We start from the raw sequence: 12,328 nt of genomic DNA on the forward strand, positions 1-12,328 counted from the left end.
CTGCACGTGTCCTTCAGCACAAAGCCAAAGGCTGGATGCGACAGCAGCACTGGCTTATCTGGGCAACTGCGAGCTCTGCACCAGCTGCCACCCATCCCTAAGGCCACCCACCATGTAGTCACACACCCGTGTGCCAGGCTGGCATGGCGGCTCAGACCTGTGCTGGGGAGCCAGAGCCATCCCGAGCACTCCCAAAATTCACTCCCAGAAATCGCTCTCAGCATCAGCACAGCCATCCCCTCCACCGGCTCACCCTGCTCCTTCCCAGTCCCACCAACTTCTCGGCACTGCAGCCCCCAGCCCCTCGGTGGGTGATGCCAGGCATGTGCCGTCCCAGGGGCGCCCAGCCAGCTGGGCTCAGGATGGGGCTGCAGCATGGCTGACTGGAAGAGACACAGGGCTTTCTGCTGCTGCAGGGACAGGGACAAGACTGGTTCCATGGTGGCAGGTGTGGGATGCACACGGTGAGCGTCAGCACTGCCAGTCAGTGGGGACAGCAGGAGGGGATGAAGAGTGCACTTGGGGATCCCAGTGTTAGATGCTGTGGACCAGTGTCTGAGCCTGACCTCTCCCTGCCCCCACGGGTAGCCACCACACGCCCTCAGTGGGGTCTGGGTCAGCCCCAGTGATGGCTGTAAAGCCATGCCTGGGGCAGCCATTGCGCATTTTGGGGAGGGTCCAAGAGGTCAAACCCCCAGCCCCTGCATCACATACAGCTTTTCCCAGCACCCACCGTGAGCAGGAGACATCTCTGCCAACCTGCATGGTGGAGGTGGCATCACCCAAATCAAAGCAAGGGTGCTTTGGCAGACAAGGCAGCAAGAAAGGCACGAAGCAGCACAGAGCTTCCTCCCAGCAGTGTGGCTCCCCTCAGCCTTAATGCCCACAGCCCCTAATAAACCTGCCCTAATGGGGACATCAGGGACCAGGTGGGAATCTGTCCCTCCCGTGCCAGGCTGCCAGCATGCCTTGCCATGCAGGAATCGCTGCTCTCCATTTATTATTCCAGAGTACCAATGGGCGCTGGCACATCTCTGCCCCTCTCACTGAAGAGCTGTTCTGTGTTGTGCAAATCCCGGTGGGTTTTTAAGGTCATTCTCCAGCACATTCAGATACCGCTGTCTCCTTTTGACGCTGACAGCAGCCAGCTCACAGGGCTGGTCTTCAGCACCAGGCTCTTCCTCGCTGCCTGCAGCACCCGGTCTGGGGAGCTGGGGGTTTCCCCAGTCACCCACTCCTGGGATGGAGCAGGGAAGCCCACCCCATGGTGGGCTCCTTCTTGCAGCTCTTAGTTTTTCCTTAAGCTAATCAAATCGTGACTGTATAGTGATTACCACTAATTAGTAGCCTTCATTAGCGGCTCTCATTTTAGATTTGCATACGTTAGACCTAAGTGGTTAACGGCGGGTAATGTGGTTTTTCTTTGCGTGCAGATTGCACTTACATGTGTTGTATTAACTTCTTGACTGCACATCTGCTAAAAAAAACCTCCCCAGGCGCATTTTTTTGCACAGAGCGCATGTGGCGGCGAGCAATCCAGCATCGAGCACTGTGGGGAGTGATGCCACAGGATTTGGGGAGGGTCTTTGTCTGCCAGCCCTGTCCCAGCTGGGGTGCTGGGGGGGTGGGATTGCCTGGGACCCCTTCGCAGCTGGATGGGGTGGGCGCCGGCAGCGAGAGCTGGGACACCAGCACAAAGGTGCTGATCAAGTGTCGGTGCATGGCCAGGGAGCTGCCAGGTGGGCACTCTGCCTCCCTGAGCCTTGCAACACCCCCCAGGCATTGGGAGAGAGATGCTGAAGCACTGCTGTGGCACATGAGTGTCCTTGCCTGTGCTGAAGCTGGAGCATGGCAGCTCTGGCACTTGGGGTTTGCTGAGATCTGCACCCACTCGGTGCCTGGAGCAGCTCCAGGTTACGGACCAGCAGCACCTGCGGCCACTGCCACTGCCACCACATGGGCCAGCTCCACGTGGCTGATGGCTTCAGGTCACACACGTGAGCGAGCAAGCAGCCACCCACTGTACTGAAGTGGATTAAAATGGGGATGCACACAAACACCAGCCCCCTTGCTCTTGCTGCTCTGTGAGCTGCTCATGCTGCCAGCACTGATACCTGCCGGAGCCGTGGGCAGAGCTGCAGGCAAAGCCACACATCTCCTGCGCCTTCAGCTCCCGGTGCTCGTGCCACAGCTTCCCCCTCCCCTAGGGGCACGGAGATTTCCCTCTTCCACCACTGCCATCTTACAGCTTGCTCTGGAAGCAGCTCTGTCTCTGCCAGCAGATGCCAGCTCCTCCCTCCCGCCCTGGCTCCCAGCCTCTGCTCCAGAGATTTACAGCCGCCTCTGCTCGCCCACCTTCCCCGGCCAAGCCCCTTCCCACCCCACGCCACTGCTTTTCCATCACCAACAGGCTGCATTTATCTTAGTAATAGTTTTTAAGCCCTGCTCTGGCCCCGGCTGTGGACCGGCTCCTGCCTCCATCCTGGTCCGACTGGGAGCTGCCTGGTGTTGGCCATGGCACGCTCCCTTCTCTCCTCTGCAACTTGTTTTTCTAAATTAAGGCCAGAGTGAGATAAAAAGCCACCTGGCTGCCTTTTATTTTGGGAACTGCTTTTCTAACTTGGGTAAATAAATTGGGAGCTTGCGACATGAAGCCTCTTGCCCCTGGTGCAGGTGGCACGCAGAGATACCGGCTGAGGCCACCACGCCGAACCCAGCCGCCACACTGGTGGTCTGCGATGGCTGCTGGGGTCTGCGGTTCCCTGGCTGTGGCTGCACTGTGCAGAGGGGTTTAGCTGACAGTGGCCACAGGCCAGTGCTTGGCATCGAGTCTGCCAGGACATGGCTACTTTGCTGTCCCCTTGCAGAGAGAGGGATGCTTGTGGTGCCACTGGCTATGCACCTGGGGATGCATGCACTGCTCCGCACCAGGGGACCCCAACACCCTCCTGCCAGCCCTAGACTCATTAAGTTTTCATTAATGAACATGCTTGAATTTATATGCAGTGACTTGCTGCTGGGAAGGGAGTGTGTGGTGCACAGAGTGGGGGTTTCCCAGGAAAGGGGAGTCCTGGGCTGTTCCGTTATGGACGGCAAGGATGGGGCAGGATCTGGCCTTCCTCCTCCTGCCTGCACCCAGGCAGCCAGCCCTGTGCCGGAGCTACCAGAGCCAGCACCCTGCAGCCGTGGGTGCAGGCACGGGGTGCACAGTCCATCCCAAGCCAGGAAAAGTTGGCTCCCTGCCTGCATCCTGCATCCCTCCCCAGCCAGCATGGAGCAGGCAAGGCCAACCCAGGCACCAAGCCCGCAGGACATTGGGGGGCCACATCAAGGGTAGTGTCCGAGCCCCTGGCATGTCACACCCCCCACCCTGACCCCCGGTTTCTTCCCACCCAGGACACCCAGAAGGCGAAGCAGTTCCTGCCCTTCCTGCAGCGTGCCGGCCGCTCCGAGGCTGTGGTGGAGTATGTCTTCAGCGGCTCCCGGCTGAAGCTCTTCATGCCAAAGGAAACCTGCCTCATCACTTTCCTGCTCGCAGGTGAGTCCCCGCCACCCCAGCTGGGAGCAGGATCTGGCCCCTGCGAGTGCCTGGCTTGATGGGGGAGTCCTCACCCCACTTGGGTGCATGGTCCTCCCTCACTGCCACAGGGTACGGGTGAAGTTAATGCTGGTGCTGCCAACAGGTCGACCTGGGGGGGGGTGTTATTTGAGCTGGGGAACACTAACTGGAGATGACCAGAGGGTTTGGGTGCTGCTGGGGGCTGTTGATGCTGCTCCTGCCCTCTCCCCACATCCCAGTGGTGTCTGCACCCGCCAGTCCCCTCTGCGGGGCTGCCAGCATGCTGCCCCCCAGCTGTGCCCACCACGGGCTGGGGTCTGGGTGGCTCCTACACGTTCCAATGCTCTGTGGCCTGGCTCGTGGCTGCTCACCCCCTCTGCCCTCCTCAGCCCTTGCGTTGGCTGGCACGACACTTCCCTGCAGCATGGGGCAGCTCCGAGGGGCGGTGATGCAGGCATGGGCGTGGGAAGGATGCTCTCCTCCACCAAAACTGGGGAGCAGGTGGCAAACCCCAGGAGCATCATAGAAACGGGAGGAGGTGGCGGTGCTGTGGGACCAGGACCCTGGGGACACACAGGGATGAGCCTGAGGGGCTGGGGTGATGGAGGTGCCAGCAGCCACCCCAGGTATGTCACCCCAGGGGTTTGCCCATGCACCGGGAGGAGGGCACACATCCCTGCACACACACGGTGGCTGTTTTGGGAGGTTCTACAGAAACTTAAGAATTTCCCCACTAAACCAGTCCCACTTGCGGTGCACACTTCAGCTGAGGCTTTGCTTTGGGCCAGAGCATCGTGATCCCCAGGTGTTTCAAGGTGTGCCCCAACCTTCTAGGCTGGCAGTAGGACAGGCAGATGGTGACCTCTGCCAGAATGTCCTCCCAGTGGTGTGCTGGGATGGCGAAGCCCATTGCCAGTGAGAGTGGTGGTTTGCGGAGTCTCCACTGGCACTGCCAGCTCCCTCAATGGGAGAGGATGTGGGGCGGCTCATCTCGCTCCTGTTTCTATGGCAATAACTGTGTATAAAGGATGACCCTGAACGTCGATCGTTCACAACTTGGTTATGAAAAATTCAATAAGCATATAAATAGATCTTATATGGGGATAAAAACACTGAGGTTTCTGTAAACAGCAGCTCTTGCCGCTCCCACTGAAGGAATATGTATCCTGGGGGGAAGCGTGGGGGCCGGGATGCCGTTGTCTGCCCCTTTGTTCCTGGAGCCAGGGAATGGCGCATGAGCTCGCAAAGCCAGCGTGCAGTACAGGAGCAACTCCCTGCCCGTGCCACCTGCACCTGCTTGCCTCGGACCTGCCCTTTGCCATCCCCCAAAGCCACCGGCACCGAGACTGGGGAGTGCCAAGGGTTGTGGGGAGCAGGAAGGACTGTGCCTGGTCTGGTGATGCTCCCAGAGCACGGCTCAAAGTGCTGACCAGGAATGATGCCACGATCCCCCCACCCTTCACCCGCTCGCTCCCAGCCCCTTGCACCCCAGAGCCTGTTCCCGTGGCACCCAAAGGTGCAGACCCCGCTCCGTCTGCCTGAGCTCTGGGTGCCAGCAGACCACTCACTCTGGCTGCCTGTTTTGCGGGGTCTGTAGGACACAACAACGTGACCAGGGGACCCCAGTCCCATCAGTGACCATCACCGTCACCCTCCAGTGACCAAACCTCCCCAGAGTGATGCTTTCACCTGGGGATGGCCCATCCCTGGTGACGGCTGGAGCACAAGCATCCCCATCCCTGCTCCAGGCTGGCTCCTGCCGTGTGGGAAGTGTGTCCTAAACCTGTCCTTCTCCGCGTGCTTGTGCGTATAAATAGTCACACAGTCTTATTTATAATTAACCATTCTTAAAGTCAGCTGCAAAAGACGGGGAAATGAGACTCCCCCTTGCCTGCGACTGAGACATTAAAATTTTAAGACATGATAAAACTCCCACGTGCTTGGGAGGAGGAATTTATATATATTTAAATATTTCTGGTTTAAAAGGCTGCCGCTGGGTTTGGCCGTGTTTCGTATGTGGGAATCCTGCGGGTTCCTCCGAGCACTCCCTGCGCGAGGAGCTGGTGGCAGAGCATCATCCCAGTGGATCCGGCATTGTCCCTGGGTCCTGCTGGCACGCTCCCTGATTTCAGACCCGGCATTTGGCTGTGGCTGGGGTGGGTTTTGCTCCACTCTCCATGGATAAGTGGCCATTTCATGGGAGCGGGGAAGGAGCTGTCACAGTTCCCAGTGCTGGCAGTGGCAGCCCAGTGTGCCCCATCCTCTTCCTCACCGGCATGCCCGTGGCTGATGCTCAGGGATGCACATGGGCTTGGGATGTGTACCCTGGGATCGGCACTGGTTAATCCCCTTCCCGTGGTGGGGTGAACAGGCTCCCACTGTCCAACCCTGGGGACCGGTGGTTAAATACACCTGTCCCTGCTGGTGCCAGTGGTTCCCGGCTGCTCCCAGTGAGTCGGGGAGGCTCCGGCTCAGCCTTTCTGCTTAGTCGGGTAATTTTTAAATTAAAGGGGAGGGGGCAGGGAGGGCACTGGGGTGGCCTGGAAATGGATGGCTCCGGGGGGAGCATGCTTGCTGCAAGTTATATTTAATCCCTGTTGCTGTGGAGACCGACTGGCTGTCACCCACTCCCAGGGGCTGATTTTGCTCCAGAAAGTTCCCAAAGTGGTGAATAACCCCCCAGGCCAGGCTGCTTGTGGTGGCCCCGGGAGTCTCCGGAGCTGTTGGGGGTCTCCAGAGCGACTGGGGACCTGCCGCAGCCAGGGTGCCCATGGGGTGCAGTGGGCACCTATAGTCTGAGTCACCCCAGCCACCTCCTTTGCCACCTCCATGCTCCCCTTTGCCAAACAGCTCCATCAGCAGGTAGGAAATAACAAGTGGACAAATCATGCCTATTGCAAAGCTCGGGCAGTGATCTGGGGTGATTTTGGGGTCTCCGGTGCCATGGGACTGGTGTGCCCATGGGCAGCCATGACCCTCTGGGAAATGCAGCTGCACCCCTTTGCAGCAGCCTCTGCATCTCCTTGGGTGTCCTGCATTGCACAGGAGCATCCTGCATCGCACAGGAGCATCCTGCATTGCGTGGGAGCATCCTGCATTGCAAAGGAACTTCTCATGTCACACAGAATCACCCTGCATTGCACAGGAGCATCCTGCATTGCACAGGGTCATGCCATGTTGCACAGGAGGATTCTGCATCACACAGGAGCATCCTGGCATTGCACAGGATTGTACCATGTTGCACAGGATCATCTTGCATTGCACCAAGTCATCCTGCATTGCACAGTCAACCTGTGTTGCACAGGAGCATCCTGAGTTGCACAGGAGCATCCTGAGTTGCACAGGACTGTCCTTTGTTCATAGGATCATCCTGCATTGCACAGGACCATCCTGATTTGCACATCCCAGAGCTGCAGCATGCTGAGCTGGGCTAATGGTGCTGCTGGAGACAATTCCCGAGTGCTGGAGCAAACTGTCCTGCTCCCTTCCTGCTCCCCTTAGTGCTGGGGGGAGTATGCAGCTCCTGCTCTCCCCCAGCTCTTCTCCAGGGAGACCTTCCCCAGCTGGGGCTCTCTAATCAAGCTGTATACATTAATTACAGGCTAAAAAGGCAGGTAACATGCCAATTAGTGTGTGGAAGATGACGCGCCCCTTCTGTCTTCCCCCGCTGTAGACCCCGCACATCTGCCAGTGTGGATATTCCTGGGATTTGGCTGGATTCCTCCCTTCATCCTGACAGCATTGCTGAGAGCTGGCATAGCTGATGCCGGCAAGCTTGGTGCATCAGCCCTGTCCCCTCCTTGGCCTGGCACACAGGGTGATTTGCCCCCCTGTCACTCCAGCCAGCAGCAAACTCTGAACCAAGAGCCCAGCATCCTGCGGGTGCAGCCCCGGTGGGGTCAGGGTGGCCCATTCCCCTGGGGCGCATGGTCACTAGGGATGGAGGTTTCAGGGTGGCCCTGAGCCCAGGAGGGCTGTGCAGGCAGGGCAGGGCTGGCATTGCACCCTGCCAGAGTGGAAACCTGGCAGCAGCAGCACGGTGGGAGCCGGCAAGGGGAGGGATGGGGTGGGACTGTTATCGCCCTACCTGCTCTGTTTTCCCTTTCATCTATTAATTGGAGTGTTGATCATGCTGGTAATCTGAATAACTTCCCAGCCCCTGCTGCCACCTTTCCTGGCTGCCCTGGCACACTGTGCTGGGGTGATGCAGGCGGAGGGACACACACGCCATGGCAGGTACCCGACTGGGTGCAGCCCTTTGGCAGCAGGGCCAGCACTGGGTGTTTTCGGCATCCCACCCACATCCCCAGCCACACTCGTAGCTCTCTGGAAAGCTGCAGGAGAGCTCCTGGTGTACACTGGTGTGCCGTGCCCGCCACCATGCCCGCGGGGACTGCTGGGGAGTGGGATGGGGGGCTGGCACCTCTCCCAGATCGCAGCACTGGAAAATGAAACTTTTACCCTAAGGCAAACTTGGTTATTGAAGCAGCTCTACCTCTAATGAGCGCCGCACAGCCCTGATCAATTATTCAGTGAAACAGCTAATGAAAGGTCAGGTGGCTGCGGGGGCTCCGGGACTCCCCAGACTGTGGTGAGCTGCTGGCTGCACCAGGAGGGTGAAACGCCGCAAGAGGAGAGGGGAGAAGAGGGGGGGTCCTGCTGGGAGGGACCCTGCCTGCACCAAGCTGAGCTTACGGGCAAAGCAGCTGAGTTGTCCCTGTCCCCTACTTGCAGGCATCAACACCCCAGGGAGCCTGCATCTGTCTGAGCCCCACACCATGGTCCTGCTCTGTGGTCCTGCTCCATGGAAGCCCCTGCTCCATGGCTCTGCTCCATGGAGGTCCCTGCTCCATGGTCTACTCCGTGGCACCCCAGGGCCATCATCCCCCATAGGTATCCCCCAAGCCTCCAGAGCCCTCCTCCCAGCCTCTGCTCGCTCCCAGCAGCTGGGTTTTGGGGTGGCCTCTTGACTCCCCAAGCTCCCCATCTGGCATCAGGTCCAATACTACACCCGTGCCTTGGGGGGCTGAAGGTTCCCACTCCACCCTCAGTCCCCACTACTGGCTCAGCACCCACCCCAGGGCACCCTCTGCAAGCACTGTGCAGGCCCCTGACAGAGCAGGGGGTCCCAGTGGGTGGGCTCCCAGTTTGGGAGGGTCCCAGCATGGGGGGGGGCATCCCAGTGTGGATGAGGCACCTTCCTCCCCCCGTTTATCCTCCCCGCGCACATCCTCCCGTGCTACCTTGGCTCACTTGGACTTACGGGACGGACAGGGACCTGCTGGAGGGGTCCCACACTGTGCCCTGTGGGGAGGTTGCTCCTTGGCTAATTGATTAATTGCCAAAATAATTGCATCATATAAAATAACGTGGGCGGATGCTGGGAGGCAGCAGTGGGGCCACAGCACGGCAAGCTGCAGGACAGCGGTGGCTGGTGGCAGCAAGCCTGGCGTGGGCTTCAGGGCTGGGAGGGGTTTTACCCTCTACTCACACACGCTCTTTTACTTTTGCTACTTTTTCGGGGTTTTCCGGCCGGTGCCTTTCCTGGGAGCTGCTCTCGGTGCTCCTGAGCAGAGCAGCACTGCAGCGGCTGGCGCGGTGCTAGTCCAGTACTCCCTGGCCCCTCTTCTGCTCACTCCACGTGGTGCCATTGCTCATCACTTAGAGTCAGAAATATGATAAATATCTGCATTTTATCAATGCCTTCCTTTTTTTGATACATCAAATGCAAATGAGCATCATAAAGAGAAGACAGGTCCCTTGTAAATGTGACTTCAGGGATGCTCTCCAGGGAGCCTCAGCCCGTCTTTCCAGCTAAAATATATACGTTTGAGTGCTATAAATATGTGCAAATAGAGAGGTGCTAATTTAATCCCAGGTTCCGTTCTCCCGGCGAGACTCTGCAGCCTGACGCCTTCTTGGTGCGGGGGCCGGCTGCAGCGTTACGGGATCTGCCCCCGGGGGAGAGCGTGCCCCAAGGGGCGAGGGGGCCGTGCTGCACCCCCGGAGCTGCTGGGTTGCGGGTGCCCCTAAATCTCACAGAGGAGATGGCAGAGCTGCCTATTTATGAGGTGGGGCTGGAGATAACGGCATTTATCCGTGGGCGCCTGCTGATGTGTATCAGCATATATGGGCTGCGAGCATCTCCCCAGGGAGCTGCTGTAACTCACCACCGTCTCAGCAGCCGGGGGCAAGGAGGTGAGCCTGGCTGCCATGGGAAGTGGCTGCCCGTGTCCAGCAGCCCACAGGGAAGGGATGCCATGAGGAGCCATGCGCCCTCAGGGTACCAAGTTGGGGCATATGTCTGCTTTGGGGGGAAAAGGAGGTGAAAATGAGGTTTCTGCCTGAGTTGCAGGGCGTAGCTGCAGCCCCCAAGGTTGTACCCACTGCAGTCTGTGTCCTGACCCCGCAGTCCACCCTCTGTTGGATGAGAGACCTCCCAAAACCCTTTCCATCCTATCATGCCTTGGTTTTTTGAGAACTGGTGTATTTTTAAGGTGATTTTTTTTGTTTGTTTTACCTCATTTTTTCACTCTGGCTTCTGGCAGGGGGATTGCAGCCTCCCCAACTTGCCTGGGCTGCTGCTGGAGCTGCGGTCAGTCCCCTTGAGAGCATCAGGGGGTGCTGGGGGGGTGCCGCTCCCTGCCTGCTGCTCATGTCAGAGAGGGTGCTGTACAGGCAGTGATGCCTCTTGGCCCCCAGCCTAAGTGCTGTCCGTTGCAGCTGAGTTCAGTGGGGACAGCATCACAACAGCTTGGCTTGTTCCGCTGCAGGAAGCACCAGGGTGGCACGATAAGGGAGCCCCTTCCCACCATGATGGCACATCCCAGGGGTGTCAGGGGCTGCTCAGGTGTCTAGGCACTGCTGCTTGACCGTGGGGCAGAGCATCCCCCACAAGTGGAGGGTGCAGGTGTGCAGTGCGGGGACCCCAAATTATGCTGATGCAGTGTCAGGGTGTGTTGTCCCTAAATACTGCAGGTGGGGTGTCGGGATGTGATGGGCCCAAATGCTGAGATATGGATATGGTGACCTCCCTCCCACCTGGGGACATGGTGACCCCAAAAGCTGTAACCCTGCGGTGCTGGGGTGCAGCAGAGCAGCAGCTCCTTGCGGGCTGAAGCCAAGCTGGCATGTCCATCAGTCCCTGCATTGCAAGCCCTGGATGCCTTGAGCATCACCGCTGGCTGCTGCACCCCTCCACTGAGGGCCTGGGCAGGAGGTCCCCAGGCAGACCCTGCTCCGGGCTGCGTTAGCAGGAGCTGGCATGGTTCGGCAGTGCCCGGCCACTTCCCGCCTCCCCGGTACCGTCTGTTTCGCTGTTCCCGACAGCCTCTATTTTGGTAGGGACTAGTGTTAAAAATACGCCGTGCTCCCACACGGGCTCTGCGGCAGCAGCCAAGTTGCCATCACGACTCGGAGGCCAGCCGTGTGCCTGCCAGCGCCGGGGAAGCTGCCTGCTGGCTGCCAGGGAAGGAGGGGATGGCAGCAGCATCCCTGGGGCACAGCCCCCCGGCATCACCACCAGCCCCAGCTCAGCTCCCCTGGGGATGGGCAGCAGCATCCTGCCCCATGCTGCCAGTTGTGGCAGCAGGATCCAGCCCAAAGCCTTTGGACCGCCTGCCCAGGGTCTGGTGCTGCAGCAGCAACTCGCATCCCACCTGCTGCCAGCCGCGGTGCAGCCACCGGCATCTGGCAGAGGTCCTGGGCAGTTGGGGCGCACACCAGCGTGCTGCCTGCAGGTATCAGGTCGCTTTGTCCTGGTGACTGATGCTATCACAGGGCTCCTCTCCTCCCTTCTGCTCACCTCCTCTATTTCTCCCCAAGTCCATAAATCCTTACGGATATCAGTCTGCGGTATTCCACACAGGCATAGGCACTCCCAGACGGGCTAACCTCGCGCAGCACCATCCTTGCTCCCCAGCTCACTGTGGCAGTCACGGTTACGGCACAGCAATGCAGGGAATAAAGCTGTTTATAGACCCCAGAAATTAGGGCTGGAAATGTCCCACTCCAGGAAAGATGGGAAATCAGTGGTAAAACTGAGAGAGATTCCCTGGAGAAACTGGAGAGAGGTTTTTTATGAGCTCCGGGAGGGCGGGGAGAGGCAGGTGATGCTGGACATGGGTGCTGTGCCATGCTGCGCGTGGCAATTGCCCCTGGCTCCCTGGATTGTACCTGGTGAGGCCGTGAGACTGGCAGCATTCAATTAGTGGCTTCGTGGCTGTGCCAGGGGGTCCTGCCTGCCACCCTCCACCCTCCCTGACAGTTTATCCGTGGACAATCATATCATAATACACATCCCACCCACACTCCGCTCCCCGGCAGCACAGGATTGGCCCCTCCGCCAGCCCCGGCATGGTGTGGGAGCACCAGCCCCCCTTTATTACCCATTACAACCCCCCTCCCCACTCCCCCTGCAGCGCCTGGGCACCAGCACCGCAGGGCAGAGTGGTAGAAATACACCCTGTACATGTCATGGTGCTGGGCTGGCCTGCGGTGGCGGGAGGTTGAACCAAACCCCAGGCTGCCAGCAACCCACTTGGGACGGGGGTGGGGGTGGGGGTGGGGAACGACGACTCCCCCAGCTGTGGGATACCCCAGGATGCTGCAGGATACCCTGGGATACTACAGGATGCCGTGGGATGCTGTGAGATACCCCAGGACACTGTGGGGTGCCCAGGTTGCTGCAGGATGCCCCAAGGATGCTGCAGGATACCCTGGAATATTGTGGGATGCTGTGGGATGCACCAGGATGCTGTGAGATACTCC

The 12,328-nt window shown here is 59.2% G+C and overlaps 1 protein-coding gene across 1 annotated transcript in view; it reads left to right on the forward strand.

Moving 5' to 3' along the window:
* SND1 (staphylococcal nuclease and tudor domain containing 1) overlaps positions 1 to 12,328 on the forward strand; it is a 128,850-nt gene that overhangs the window by 81,941 nt on the left and 34,581 nt on the right. Inside the window, exon 15 of the mRNA XM_056340290.1 lies at positions 3,397 to 3,538. Within this exon, the coding sequence (XP_056196265.1) occupies positions 3,397 to 3,538 (142 nt within the window). The remainder of the gene's footprint in view (positions 1 to 3,396; positions 3,539 to 12,328) is intronic.

Source organism: Falco biarmicus, chromosome 5 (assembly GCF_023638135.1).
Source record: "Falco biarmicus isolate bFalBia1 chromosome 5, bFalBia1.pri, whole genome shotgun sequence".
In the NCBI taxonomy this organism is placed as follows: domain Eukaryota; kingdom Metazoa; phylum Chordata; class Aves; order Falconiformes; family Falconidae; genus Falco; species Falco biarmicus.